Raw genomic sequence first — 15,485 nt, forward strand, 5'->3', positions numbered from 1 at the left:
ATTTTGCATATTCAATAGCCATGAGAGCATTGCCAATATTATCATGAATCTGCCTCCGAGGGACGAAACCATATTGCAAAGGATGTAAGCCCTCATAAAGCACTTGATGAAGACGGTGCACTAGCATTTTAGCAAAGAGTTTGTAAACAACAGGCATCAATGTGATGGGCCTCCAATCCATGAGATGCTCACACAATTTCCTCTTGGGAATGAGTTTAACTATGCCATGCTTCCATGAGGAGGGGAGTACTCCTGTGTGCCAAGAGTTATTAATCATTTGTAGGATGACACCTTTAAGATCCTCCCAAAAGTGTAAGAAAAACTCCACTGTGAGACCATCATACCCCGGTGCCTTACCAGGGCTAAGATGAGACAAGGCATCATGTAGCTCCTTATCAATGAAAGGCATATCCAGTTTGAGAGCTTCCTGTGGGTTGATAATGGGATGCACATGATGCAAAAGAGTCTCCCGAGCTTGTAATTCTTGCAAAGAAGTAGTATTAGGGGGTGCAAACAGCTTCTGAAAGTAAGAAAAGCATTCATGTTGAAGCTCTGAGAAAGACCGAGTCCATTCACCATCCCGTTTACGGACTCTGAGGCAAGATGTCTTTCTCCTAAAAGCATGTAACCCTCGAAAAAAGGATTTAGAAGAGCATCCTTTATCCAAAAATTGAGTCATCCTTGCCCGAACCTGCCACTTGGCCAATTTGCGTCGGTCATTAGCTTGCAAAAGAGCTTTTGACTGAGCGAGAGTGTCCATTTGTTGGGAAGAAAGGGGCTGCATCTGAAAAAGTACAGTCAAAGACTGAACCACTGCTTTAGCATGCTGAACTTTAGCTCTCCAATCAAGCATAAAATGACTCCCATATTCATGTATGGCAAGCTGAAGCCTGTCCACAAGGCGTTGCCATGCAAAATTACTGTCATAATGGACATGGGCTGCAAGAGGAATTATGGCATGTCAGATCAATTGTTGAAATTGTGCATGCTGCAAATAGCCTTTATTGATATGTTTCATCCGAATGGAATGCAAGGGCATGTCATCCCAGGGCTGACCAAACTGAATGTGCAGCCATAAAGGAGCATGGTCAGAGAGACCAAGGGAGTGATCAATCTCAATATGAAGGCAGAAATCTGTGTATTGCTGAGCCTGCAGTAAATACCATCTATCCAGGCGAGCCCAGTAGTTAGTAAAGGCATTATGATGATAGGTGTAGCCCACTATTCCAGTGTGCAATCTGAATGCCCTATTGTCTTGCATCCTCCTCCAGCCACTGCCATACCTCCTCCAATGGTTCAGCCAGCTCATAAGAAAGAGACTATTGGGTCTAAGAATCTGGATAAAAATGCCTCTAAAGCTGGAAAAGTGGCTTCACAAATCCCAGCCATAGTCAAAGCCAAGGACAAAGGTAAAGAGAAAGAGAAGGCTCCTGATAATGATGGCTTCTTACAGCCCAAGCGGGTTCTCAGGCAAAGACCCCTTCAATCTCGCCACTGGGATGCATCTACTCCTACTCCAGGCCAAGCTTCTACCTCAGCCACTCCCCCGCCTTTACTCAATTGGGTTGGAGTCCTTAAAAAACACATTCCTGTCTGTGAATATGAGGAAGGGCTATCCTTTGACCCAGGGAAGGAAGGGCTGTAGCCCATGATGGCAGATGCTTAGCACTCTTTGGTTGTACATTCTTGGTCCCTTCCTTTGTATATATCCTCATGCTTGATAAACTTCTCTGTGTTACTTTCAATGTACAAGGTCTCTGCAATCCCTCAACTTTCATTTACATCTGGGCAGTGCTCAAAAGAGAGCCAAAGCCCTATGCATCAGAAGAAGTAAAAGAAAAGTTGAATACAAGAGACATCCAAATCTTCCTCATGTAAGGCATCATATAATGATTGCCGCAATGAGGCTCGGAAGAACTCATATGGATGCTGAAGGGGAGAATTCACATATGCTTGATTACGCTGCAACCAGAGGGTCCATAAGGCCCAGTATCTGATCCAGTGGAAGAAAAGAGAATACTGTGACAAAGATGTTGATAGTTTGCCATACATCCAGAAAAACCTGTAGAATCTGTATGTTGGAAATCTGAGAGATAAGAAATAGGAGATTCTGTCTAGAAGGTTTCTGGAATGTGAACAAGACCACAGTAGATGCGGAATACTCTCAGAAGTAAGGTGACATCTTGGACAAAGAGGTGAAGCTATCCGCCTTTGAGCCAATTTCACCCCTACCGGAAGAATACCAACAATACATCTCCATAAAAATAGACGTTGCTTCAATGGCATTTTCAACTTCCATATCAATTGCAATTTTCCCTTCCACCAGGCTAATGACTTGTTCAAATGCCATAGAGAATTAGCATGATGGGCAATCCAAGGCGGAGGTAATATCAATCGATAAGCCTGTAAAGAAGTCAATAAATGCAAAGGCTTAGAGGAGATGCTTGTATTTGAAGACTGAAGGTGCCAATCTTGAAGCCTGTCTCTGACATTCAATGTCGGTATCGGAACCAGAGGGAGTAAGAGATCAGCAATAGCTTTCCATATAGGTCTATGATGCATCCCCAGATTGTATTGTCGACATGCTACTGGAAAAGTGAGGATATTTCCTTGCATATCTACTACATCATCAATGAAACGGATACCCATTTTCATAAGATTATAAGCTCTGATGGGTTGTTGAGCTGCAAGGGGAGAGGAGAACACAGCACTCCAATGAATACTTTCCATTCTGAGTGAGGAATCTGTAGAAGTAGGAAGGGGAGACCATTTGATGTGCGAGAGTACTTGCTTCCAGTCCTATATCAAGGAATTAGAAAATGGACAGCGAGGTATTTTACCTTGAAATTTGCCCAGTACTACTTCCGATGGATCAACTAGCCAATGTCCGTAAGCATTTGTGGTCATCTGTCCACACAAAAAAGCCAACATAATGGAAAGCTGCTCTTGTTGAAACAATGTCTTGAGCATAGTGATCTTTCTTGCCAACACATGAAATTGGATGTTGATTATATTCAAACCACCATGCATTCTTGGTGAACAAAGCATATCCATTTTGAGCAGCCGTAAAGCTTTTTTATGAAGCTTTGTTTTCCAAAAAATCTCCATGGCTTGAGACAGAAAGGAGGTGAGATCTCGGGATGACCAATGTAATAGAGGAAGGTAGAACTGGACATAAGCTAGAACAATAGACTGGACAATTCGAAGCCGTACATGCAGAGGCCAAGTGGAGATCTTCCAATATTCTAATTTGTCCTGAATTTTGTTTGACACCCATGACATTTGTTGCTTATTGCTGATTTTCCAGCCAATGGGATAGCCCAAATGTCTTACTATGTTTTCCGGATAAATAATCTGGCCTGGCCACAGGGTAGCATGCCAATCACAATGCTTGAGAGGCAAGAGTTTTGATTTCTGAAAGTTGATTTTAAGACCAGCCGCCAACCCAAAATCTGATAGGGTATCCATCAAAAGGCGAATCTCCAAAGGGCTATTCTTTGGCATGAAGAATGAATCATCTGCATAGGCCTAAGCAATGAAGGGTCGTGAACCAGAAATCTGAAGCCCCTCTAGCTGTCCAGTATCAACCTTATGATCCATATAAAGAAGCAAAGGATGTGAAGCGATGGCATATAGCAAAGCACTGAGAGGGCATTCCTGTCGAACTGAACGTTCAAGAGTCCAAGACTCAGACAACATTGTGCAGTGGAATCTGAGTAGAGCCAATATATGACATTAACTAACTTTGGCCCAAAACCAAGTTTTGACATGATTTGAGAGACATAATCCCACTGTACTGTATCAAAAGCCTTCGCCACATCCACCTGCATAACCAACACATCTTGATCTGTATATTTTGCATATTCCATTGCAATGAGAGTGTTAGAGATATTGTCATGTATGTGCCGTCTTGGAACAAAACCATATTGCCGGGGATGAAGTTCATCATGAAGGATATCCTTTATCCGATGTACCAACATTTTGGCAATCAGTTTGTATATGACCGGCATCAAAGTGATGGGCCTCCAGTCATCCATAGTCTCACATAGAGGTTTTTTGGGCACCAGCTTAACCAGACCATGCTTCCAAGTTGAGGGAAGATGTTGCTGTTGCCAGGCTACATTTATAAACTGCAGAATTGGACCTTTCAATTCAGGCCAAAAGGCGTCAAAGAATTCAACCGTCAGACCATCCCAGCCAGGGGATTTATGTTTACCCAAATGCCGAAGAGCTTCATCCAATTCCACATCTGTAAAAGACATTTCCAGCATTGAGGCTTTTTGCAGAGAGACAATAGGAGAAACAAGTGCAGTAAATCTGTTTCGAGCTGCAACAACCCGAGGCGTAGAAAAAGATGGCTGAGAAAAAAGAAGCTGAAAATGATCCAAACATTGTTTCTCCAGCTGAGATAGAGTCTGAGTCCAAAGGCCATCTGATTTCCTGATCCTCATGATAGATTGGCTTTGTCTATTTGCATGTAAGTTCCGAAAAAAAGATTTTGAGGAACAGCCCTTATCTAGCATAGGTTTAGCTCTAGCCCTGATCTGCCATTTGGACAGCTTGCGTTTATCATTGGCATCTATTATAGAAGAAGCATAGGACAATAAATGCTGCTCAGAAGCAGATAGAGATCTTTGATGACCAAGCTGAACCAAATACTGCTTGTTTGATTTTGCCCAATGGATATGCTGTCTAGTTTCTGCCATGTACCATCTTCCATATTCCTTTATGACATTTTGAATACGATGTGTGAAAGAGGTCCAAGCAAATTCCAGATCCTCCTGAGCATGAGATAACAATGGCCTGATCATTTGCTGGAATTTTTCATGTGTGAGATATATTTGATTGACCTGTAAATACCTGATTGAGGAGAGCTGCAAATCATCCAGAGGCATACCAAAAGAAGGGGCTAGCCAAAGCGGAGTATGATCAGATAATTGTTGTGAATAATCAGTCCACATTTGACATGTATATCCATCATATTGCTGAGCATGAATGAGATAATATCTATCAAGCCTGGCCCAATATCCTGTAAAAGCATTATGATGATATGTGAATCCCATAACTGATGGGTGAGTTGCTGTCCATAAATCTGCAAATTGAAGAGATGATGTCATATGTTCCCATTGCTGAATTTCAGAGGGCAGCATATGAGATTTATGTGTGGTATTGTCCGTCCAATGAGGAGAGTTGTTGAAATCACCACAAAGTAAAGCATTTGAAGACCAAGAATATTGCTTGATGGAGTTCCACATTTGAGCTCTGGAAACTGAATTCTGAGAGGCATACAAAGATCCTATTTCAAAAATCTCTCCATTAACCATACATTGGATGATCATCCATCGTCCAGTAAGATCATTATATGCTATCCAAGGTTGCAGTTCATGTCTGGCTAGAATGCACAACCCGGAAAATTGTTCAGATCCTGAATAAAATATATCATATCCAGAAAAAAACCCATGCTGGCCAGCAAAAAAATGCTGATTATGCTCTTGTAAACACACAACATCTGGGTGAGTTGTATTTATATAATGCCATAGAAGCCTCCATTTATTCTGGTTACAAAGGCCCTGTACATTATAGGAAAAACATTTAAGAGAAGCACGCATGAAGATATATACAAGAGATGATCATTCCTCCAAAAGAACGGGAGGCCTCAAGCCTCTGCCATTGCCACAGGGTCTTGCTGACCCCCTCAGCATCCAATTCTCTGATAATATCATCTTCTTCACAAAGGGGAAGACCTTTCTTGACTGCATTAACCCATGCCTTCAAGATGGGGTTGCTTGGAGAGGTAGTTGATTGTCCTGGAGAAGGAGCAGAGGCATCCCAATTACGAGATTGGAGTGGTATTTGTTTGAGAGGCACAGTCTTCTTTGCAGTTTGCCATCCCTCGTGAGAAGATGTGTTATTTTCCCCTAACTTGCTTTTTCCTTTTTCCTTATTTTGAGCTGAATTGGCCTGGCTCCCTGTATGCAGTGAAGGCTTTGCTCCTTTAGCCTCAAATTTTTCCACATGTCTTCTGAGCTCCTTTATTAGAAGGCAGAGGGATAGCTGCTGGAGGAGGTGGATGAAGGATAGAGGGACACTCTGAAGCAAGATGCCCAAACTTGTGACAAGAAAAACAAGCTCCAGAAAAAATGCCCCATTTTAGAGTGAAATATTTCCTTCCCAAATTAACACCCTCAATCTCAACTGCAATAGAGGAGGGGGTTGGTCTATCAGTATCCCATAAGATGCAAAAACGATTTTTATTACCTGTGGGACGAGGGGGACAGATGACTTGTCCCAATGTCATGGCTAAACCTGGAAGCTCTGTTCTCATGTAATCTGGAAAATCAACCACTTCAACCCATACAGGGCAATGATGCTTGATAAGGTTCTGGTAGCCCTTATTAGGGGACCAGGGCATGATATGCACCATTTGTCGACCAAAAAATAAAGGGGACATTTCCAGCATCTTTTGTTTTGTCAGGGCATCCAAAAGATGAACTTCATAAAATCCTCGGGAGGCAAAATAGACTCCTTCTACATAGCATCCACCTAGGAGAGAATTCACCCATTGACCCACATCATTAGCAGAAGGAATTTTGCCTGGAAAAAAGATGATAACTGCAGTTTGAGAAAGCTTCTTCAAAGGATGTACAAGAGAGGGCAACTTCATTTTGTAAGTGAGTTCCGGAGCAGGTTGACTCCATTCCCTTCTACTTTGTTGAAAATCATCATTCAACATATCAAACACATAGGAAGCATCTTCAGATGAAGGAGATATGGGGGAAGAGGTTTCCCTTGATTGTCTTTTGGGTTCAGGAGAGAGAGCTCTCTTGACATAATACTTATTTGCTTCTGCCATGGAGGCTAAGGGTTTCAAACCGATATCAAACAATGAGGATGAGTTAGAACTGAAGCGATGTGCGAAGGAATGGGGAGCTGACAGAATTGTACGGACGTACGGAGAACCTGAATAAACTGTACGGGATGATCACACGGTAGATCTGACAGAAAGGTACGGAACAGAGTTGCTGACGGGACACAAAGGGTTAAATCTCTACGGAAGAGTCAGGGATGTACGGACGTACGGAAGAGAAGGTGAACTCGTGCACTGTACGGACTTACGGATTAGTAGACGGAGCAGTACGGAGGTTTCACACGGAGTATCTGACAGGACTGTACGGAGCAGAGATGCTGACGCTAGACTGTACGGAAGATTCAAGACAGTACGGACACACGGAGGAAACGTTAGAAGGGAAAAAATGATGGCAAGGTAGAAAGCAACGGGATCTTCTCAAGGCTGCGCAGGGATGACGAAGTCCGTTTGCACCACCCTACGGTGAGCGTACGACGTCTGTACAAATGTACGGACGGAGAGGGGAGCTGCACGGGGACCTACTCTCTGCTTCGACCTCCTCACGCTGCTTCACCTCCTCACACACACACCAACACACAGACACCACACACACACACTCACACAACACACACACACATCCCACCAACTTTTTTTTTGTGGGAAGAAATCTTTTATTTCTATAGAATAATTACATTCATAGCTACTTCAAAAACGAAGTAGCTACTACTCAACAAAAGATCTCAGTATAAGCTCTATACACATCCTGATCAATCAAACGAGTCTGAAAACAATCGTAGAATGATTGTTGCAAAGATTGTTTGAAAAAAAGAAAGGATGAAAATAGTGGATCACCAAAGACTCTATGATTTCTATCCATCCATAAAGTCCATACGGTCCAATATCGCACCCATACAAAAAATAAATCAAAACCCTGTCTTTGTGGATGAAAGCCAAACAACCAGAAAAATCTGCCAAAAGTAACAGTAGGAAATTGCTGTCGAAGCCTCTGTCTGATGAGAGCAATGAGATCAGAAGTATTTGAACAGGACCAAAAGATGTGGAACACTGATTCAGTAGAGTGCGGGCATCTGTGACAAACAGCTGAAGCAATATGTCTGTGTGCGAGTAACTGTCCAGATGGAAAAATGCCAAGGAGAACTCGCCATAGGAAAAGCTGTTGTCGAAGAGGGACTTTGTAATGCCAAAGGAGACGCAGCCTTTTTCTCCACCACTTCATTGGACGATCCATATGCCAAACAGTATTTGCTCTGTTGGAAATCCAAGGTGGAGGTAATAACACTTTATACAGTGATGACACTGTGATATGTGAAAGCTTTAAAGAACGGACATATGTGGAAGGAGAGCGTAAAATCCAATCCTCAAGCCGATGCTGAATTTCCAAATGAGGTACCGGCAAGTACGGTTGGAGCATTGCTGAAATTTTATGCCATAATGGACGATAATGAGCTCCCAAGCCATATTTGCGAGCAGCCAAAGAAAAAGATAGAATTGTGCCATCATCCTGAAGTACATCCGCCACAGATGATATGCCTTTGAAGGAGAGAAAATAAGAACGTCGGGGTTCTTGTATGGCCAAAGGTGGGTGGAATACTTTAGACCAAAAGAGATTCTCTACCCTCAAAGAGTTGCCCGAGAGAGAGTCCCTGCCTTGCCATTCCAAGTGGGATAGAATGTGTTTCCAATCAAGAAGCAGAGAAGAGACAAAAGGGCATCCTCTGATCTTGCCTTGGATAGAGCCAAATAAAAATTCCCACTGAGTAGGCTGCCAATTCCCAAAAGCAGATGTATGAAGATGTAATAAGAGAGAGCGGATCATGAAAGCCCAAGGCTGATCTCCTTGTATAAACTGCATCATCATTTTCCCCCTGTGAGCAAGTAAATGCATTTGAATATTGAGAATGTTCAGACCCCCGTGCATCTTTGAAGAACAGAGACGATGCATGGAGAGTAATCTGAGACTTTTCTTGCCATGTTTTGAACGCCAGAAAATTTCCATGATAGCTGACATAAATGAAACCAAATCTGCCTTAGTGAACATAGTGAGAGGCAGATAAAATTGTATGTATGCTATCAAAATGGATTGTGTAATTCGCAGACGAACATGTAATGGCCAAGTTGCAAGCTTCCAATATTCAAGTTTTGCCCTTAACTTTACTAGCACCCAATCAGTTTGTTGTGAACGGGTGAGTCCCCAGCCTAGAGGATAACCAAGATGTCGAATGAATTGAGAAGCAGGGACAATTTCCCCAGGCCACAGAAGGTTGTGCCAGTCCTGCGCATGTAAAGGCAGCAATTTTGATTTTTGAAAATTTACCCTAAGGCCAGCAGCCAATCCATATGTAGAAAGAGCATGCATAATTATGGACAGATCAGCCCGAGTATTTTTTGGAGTAAAGAATGAATCATCAGCATATGCTTGAGCAATCATGCTGCGACTGCCAAGAATCTCCAAACCGTGCAGCTGGTCAGTGTCCAAGAGGTGATCCAGATATTGAAGCAGTGGATGAGTGGCTATGGCAAAAAGTAAAGCACTCAGTGGACATCCTTGTCTGACAGAGCAAGCAAGTCCAGGATGGAGAAATATCTCCTGAAAGTATGCAGGCAGCTTCACTATCTTGATATAGCCAATTGATGAGTTGCTGCATTTTTGTGCCAAAACCCAAAGCCTGCATAGTCGATGAAATGAAATCCCACTGAACTGTATCAAAAGCTTTGGCAATATCAACTTGCAATAACAAAACATCCTGCTGTGTGTATTTGGCATATTCAATTCCAATGTAGGCATTAGCAATGTTATCTGTGATATGCCTACGTGATATGCCTACGCGGGACAAAGCCATATTGCGCAGGATGCAACCCATCATGTAAAAACCCCTTTAGCCGAGCAACAATCATTTTGGTAGCGACTTTGTAAATTACGGACATAAGAGTGATAGGTCTCCAGTCTGCCAAAGACTCACAAATTTGTTTTTTAGGAAGGAGTTTAACAAGACCTCTCTTCCATGTGTCTGGCATTTTCTGATATTGCCACGCAGCATTCACCATATATAGTAATGGATGCTTCAAAATAGGCCAGTATGCTAGAAAAAACTCGACTGTTAAACCATCCCATCTGGTGGATTTCCATCTGCCACATGATTTGATCGCATCTGACAGTTCCCTCTCAGTAAAGGGTTCCTCCAATTCCAAAGCTTGAGTAGGAGAAATGATTGGAGAAACATTTTGCAACAGTAAATTTCGTGCAAGAAAAACCTGTTGCGGGGGAGGAGCTGCAGAGCCAAATTGCTGGGAGAAGTGATGCACACAAACAGAGGCAAGCTGTGACCGTGAAGTAGTCCATGATCCATCGGGCATAAGCACTCTGCAAATTTCTGTTTTGATTCTCCTCTGATGCAAACTCTTGAAAAATTCTTTGGAAGAGCAACCTTTATCTGTGAAGGCTCTTTGTCTTGCTCTAGTCTCCCATTTTGCAAGTTTCTTGTGATCATTTAGTTTAAGACAATGTCTGGCCGGACATAGTGTGGTTTGCTCATGCATGGACAACGAACGATGATGACTGAGTTCAGTGAGGTCTTGACAAGTAGACTTGGCGTGAGCAATGGTTTACCTCAGAGTCTTCATGTAAGACTTGCCATAAGCTCTAATCACCATTTGCATTTTAGAAATAAAAGAAGCCCAGGCATCATCAGCATGAAGATGGCTGCTAGAGGAAAGACAATGAGCTGCTTCAGTAACCATTGCCTTGAATTCAGCATGTTGCAAATAACTATTGTTTATGATTAGATGTCGCCTTTGTGGCAATCTATCATCTGGCATCTCATGAAAAGATAACCGCAGCCATAGTGGTGCATGGTCTGAATGCACAAAGGCATAGTCAATCCACATTTTGCATGCGAAATCCCCATTTTGTTGGGGAGCGACACTATACCAACGATCCAGTCGTGCCTGATAAGCGGAAAGAGCATTATGTTGAAAAGTGTAGCCCGGTGACAAAGGCTGCAATTCCTTCCAAAGGTCAACCAGATCCAAATGCAAAAGTAGTTGAGACCATGCATGCCTTTCAGGAGATAACATATGATCGTGGCTGGAAGTGTTGTCTCCCTGTTGTGGAGCATTATTGAAATCCCCACATATGTAGGCATGATATCTCCACGGGTATTGTTGCATAGCATCCCAAATTGCAGTTCTGTCTCGAGATGACTGCGGTGCATAAACTGAAGCAAATTCAAACACCTCTCCTCTAATAATGCATTGGAGAACAAGCCATCTGCCTTTGTTGTCATTTAATGCAATGACTGGTTGAAGCTCATGTTTGATCAGAAGGACAACCCCTGAGAAAGAGTGCTCCCCAGCATAGAAAATGTCATATCCACAGTAGTGTCCTGTCTTGCCTGCATAAATATGTTGGTTGTGCTCTTGTAATGCCACTATGTCAGGCTGAAATCTGTTGATGTACAGCCACACAGATTTCCATTTCCTACTGTCACACATGCCCTCGACATTGAGTGTAAAACATGTGATGTGAGCAGTCATATATACAGATATTTATAGTAATGTAACAACTATAGAATAACCAATAAAGATGCACTTCTCAGCTTTTGGATCCAACTTGGACCTCAACTCATCTGGCACATGAACATAGGCAATGCAACCAAAAATTTTCAAATGATAAATATCTGGTTTCCTACTAGTATACATCTCCTCTGGCATCATGCCATGTATTGTTGTACAGCAGCAAAATGAATGAGGTCAGCCTTGCATTTCTATCTCAGGGTCGAGGCCTCGCCCCTGAGAAGTAGTAGTCGCCTGAGAAGTAGACAGCAAAGCAGCAACCTCTTCTTCAGGGAAGAGTGTTCTGCTGGCTGTTACTGCAGCCCATGTAATCCCAATTCTTGTGTTGATCTTTGGGGTGTTTCCGCTAGAAGATGCACCATTCCAAGTGCGGGAGGGTGGAATTCTTCGAGCAGAAATAACTTTTCTTGGGCTCTGCTAGCCATCAGTTGAAGGTTGCTTTCCTTTGGGCAAGGATTGAGTAGCAGGAGGTGAATGTGAAGTGAGATTCGCATTGGTAGCGACTGAATCTTTGCCTTTATCCTGACTCCTAGAATGCTGTCTACTGCTTTTATTTTTATTGGCAATTGGAGTAGGAGCATCCTTAGTGGGCATGTGGACTGGCAAGGTGACATGAGGCATTTTATGTTGGTTCAGTGGACACTGTGAAGCCATGTGTCCAAACTTTTTGCATTCAAAACAGGCCCCTGCAAATAAACCCCATCTGAGTTTATAAAATGCACTCCCCATGTTCACATTATTCACCGTGACTGAATAAGAGTCCGGTGTGGGATTATCAGTATCCCAGAGAATGCAAAATCTGTTTGAGTTGCCATTTGGCCGTGGTGGGCAGACCACTTTACCTAAAGAGGCTGCAATTTTAGGCAAAAGTGAGGCAATGCATTGGGGGAAATCAACAACTTCAACCCAGACTGGGCATCTGTGTCGGATTAAAGCCTGAAAGTCCCTTGTGGGAGACCATGGCAAGACATGCACCATTTGCTGCCCAAAAAAGAGAGGTGAATGTTCCAAAAGCATTTGTCTGTGGATCTCATCCACCATGATAACCTCGAAAAAGCCCCTGGCTGCATAGTGTACTTTACGAACAAAAGAGCCAGCCAATGTGCATGTCAATCAGTTGCCTATCTCTGCAGCAGGTGGCATCCGGCCTGGAAAGAATAATATGACTGCATTCTTGGCATACTCTCTGACTGGATCCACAATTTCATCGACCTCAACCATGAGGCCAACTGAAGGAACTGAGTCTTTCCACTCTTTTCTCGTATATGCAAATCCTTCATGCATTACATCATATACTAGTTGAGCCTCAAGCGTGTCATGCATCGGGTCATGCTGACCCTCAACCTGCTTTTGCTTCTTGCAGGGAGCCGAGTGCTCCTTTTGAAATGTTTTTTCATATGAATACTCTGCCATGACTTGGTAAGAAAAGGAGCTTGAGGATGAAGTACCTGTAAAAGGGTGGCGAAAACCAAAAAAACCAGTCCCAAAGGAATATCAGAGGAAGCCCACAAGAGAGAAGAGGAAGTGTATAACTGGTAAGGAGAGAGCAAAGGGAAAGGTAGGAGTTGGCGGAAGACACAGCTAGGGAAGACACCGGAGGGAAACCCCAAAAGTATTCTGACTGTACGGGAGTGCTAGGCTTGTATGGAAAAGTACAAACGTACGGACGCCGTACGGCGGCCGTACAGATGTACGGATGAGGATTGTGCAAGGTTGCTAGTGAGAGACGGAGATGCTGACGGAAGGCGAACGGACTGAGATGTACGGAAGTGTACGGATGCACAGAAATAAGAAGAAACGGTATCGACGCACACACACGCAGGGTTGGAGCGAGATCATGCAGGATGTGCAGAGGGAGCAGTGTGGTCGTACGGGCTGTCCGTACTGACGTAACGGCACCTGTACGGCAGTCGTACAGGTGTACGGGCAGACGGGGGATCTGTACGGGGCTCTCACGACCTGATCACCTCTCTCTCCAAGCGCTCCACACATCCCACCAACACACTTTTTTTTTGGTAAATCCATGATTATATTATCAGCAAAATTTACATGAGGGTCTCAAAAAAAAAAGAGAGCCTCAACAGGAAATCAAAAGCAAAGAGAAACTATTTCCAGGCATGACTGAGGAAGATCTCCTTGATGGCAAGCATCATAGATAGATTGCCGTAAAGAGAGTCTGAAATATTCATAAGATTGCAAGAACGGATTCCCAAAATATCTCATGTTGTGATCTTGCCATATGGTCCAAAAAGCCCAATATCTGACCCAGACTTCCTCCCACCAACACACACACACACACACACATATATATCAGCAAGCGCCTTAGCAAGAGCCCTTTGCTTCAGCCTATAGTGGCTTGTAGAGTTACCCTTTTGATCGTACTTTGTCTCATAGGCCTGCAAGGCCTCCCGAAGATATTAATCTCTCTCTCTCTCTCTCTCTCTCTCTCCAGACGATCCAGGATGATGGCAACTTTTCGGAGGAGACTTACTCATGGAGATCTCGCCCCACCAGCCGCTCACCTCACCTTTGCTCATATTTGTACTCTCAGAGCAGGAGGCAGAGTCGATGGACAGGATTTCCAGTATTATTTTGGTTCTCAGACTCCGTGACACCTGGACTTGTATCTTTGCATTGGCATATTGTACTCATCCCCCCATTTTGCACCCAGGGGCGGTTTCCTTGCATCTAGTTTACTTTGTATTTAGGCTCAGATTTGACATTATGTACTTTCACTTGCATTGTATTGCGTAGCACTTAGATGATATTCGACGATGCCTCTTCTTTGTGGCACGTTGATTTTGTGCTATCTTGTATGCAGAGTTCTTGATGTCCCATGGGCCCATTTTGGCCTTTAGTGGACAATAATACACTTTCTTTCTTCTTTCTTCTCTCTCTGTCACACACACACACGCGCGCGCGCACACACACATACATATACAAAAAGACCATAAAAAGTAAGGAAACTTTGAAAAGGGCATAAAAAGATATAGATCTGCAAAAACCCATGCAGAAAAGGGAAGCGTGTAGACTCCTTTTTTATACTTTGAGATAAGTGAAGTGTAAAAAGGAGATACCCAAAAAACATCACTGAGAAAAACTTCAAATGGCTGTAGACTCCGCAGCAGTACAATGTATCGCAAGTCAAATTTCTTTCCTTGAAAGAGGGCAGGCTCTTCAATATACTTTTGACATATTTTAGGTCCGGTCTCTGCCAACCTTATTAAAGCAGGTAAATAATCTGAAATAGAGGTATCGATCGTGCGAGCCATGTTCCATGGCTTTACAATCCAGAGATTATTTAGTCCTTCTTTTTCCCGAACAAGATAGTCACCGATGAATGCTGGTAGCTGTGATTCCATGTTATAGGTAGCTTGAAACCAAACTGGGCTACCATAAGCCTGCACATAAAGAGATCATGAGGAGCAGAGAAGTGTACACATATATAATAAATTACAAGCCCCACATGATTGAACTATGTAAAGGCTGGAATGATGAAAAAGGAAGATTGCAGATTTATCAAGAAACAAAAGGTTTGCAGGTGCAACACCCCATATTATTCCATTATCGATGAACATGCATACCCATACCATGGAGACACTCATAAGATGCGCTCAATGACAACTTGCTTGGAAACCTCCAAGAGGGATCAGAAACAAAAGTATTAAAATATAATTTTGGTTGCTGTCAGTTAAATTGCTTCATCAATGCAAGGGCCATTTTTCGTAAAACTTCTGCACATGATTTTTTGTGTGAAAATAATGGAAATAGGGAAGTCTAAGAAAGAGAACATTACAAAACTAATTGGAAGAGTGTAGACTTCCTAAAAATCCAGAAAATTAAAAGAAAAGGTTCGGCAAGGAAAATATTTTAAAAAATGCATGCTCGAGTGTACTAAGTCCAGGAATTGTTGGTATCACCCTGATACTTTTGTGCTTACCAAAGTAACTTAACTAAGAGTACCAAAGACCAGTTCCATGCCCACAGGAAGATACAGAAACTGTCATATCGCCTCACAAGATGTAACCAGATCCTTGGTAATTGT

At 42.9% G+C, this 15,485-nt stretch overlaps 1 protein-coding gene across 3 annotated transcripts in view; it reads right to left on the minus strand.

Moving 5' to 3' along the window:
• LOC147903119 (tubulin-tyrosine ligase) overlaps positions 1-15,485 on the minus strand; it is a 192,800-nt gene that overhangs the window by 55,164 nt on the left and 122,151 nt on the right. For all 3 annotated transcript variants that reach the window (XM_087374206.1, XM_087374207.1, XM_087374205.1), the window contains one exon: positions 14,518-14,841. In XM_087374206.1, coding sequence (XP_087230332.1) covers positions 14,518-14,841 — 324 coding nt within the window. The remainder of the gene's footprint in view (positions 1-14,517; positions 14,842-15,485) is intronic.

This window comes from Dipteris shenzhenensis, chromosome 4, assembly GCF_047967505.1.
Source record: "Dipteris shenzhenensis isolate YYH24624 ecotype China chromosome 4, Dip_SZ_1.0, whole genome shotgun sequence".
NCBI classification, from domain to species: Eukaryota; Viridiplantae; Streptophyta; class Polypodiopsida; order Gleicheniales; family Dipteridaceae; genus Dipteris; species Dipteris shenzhenensis.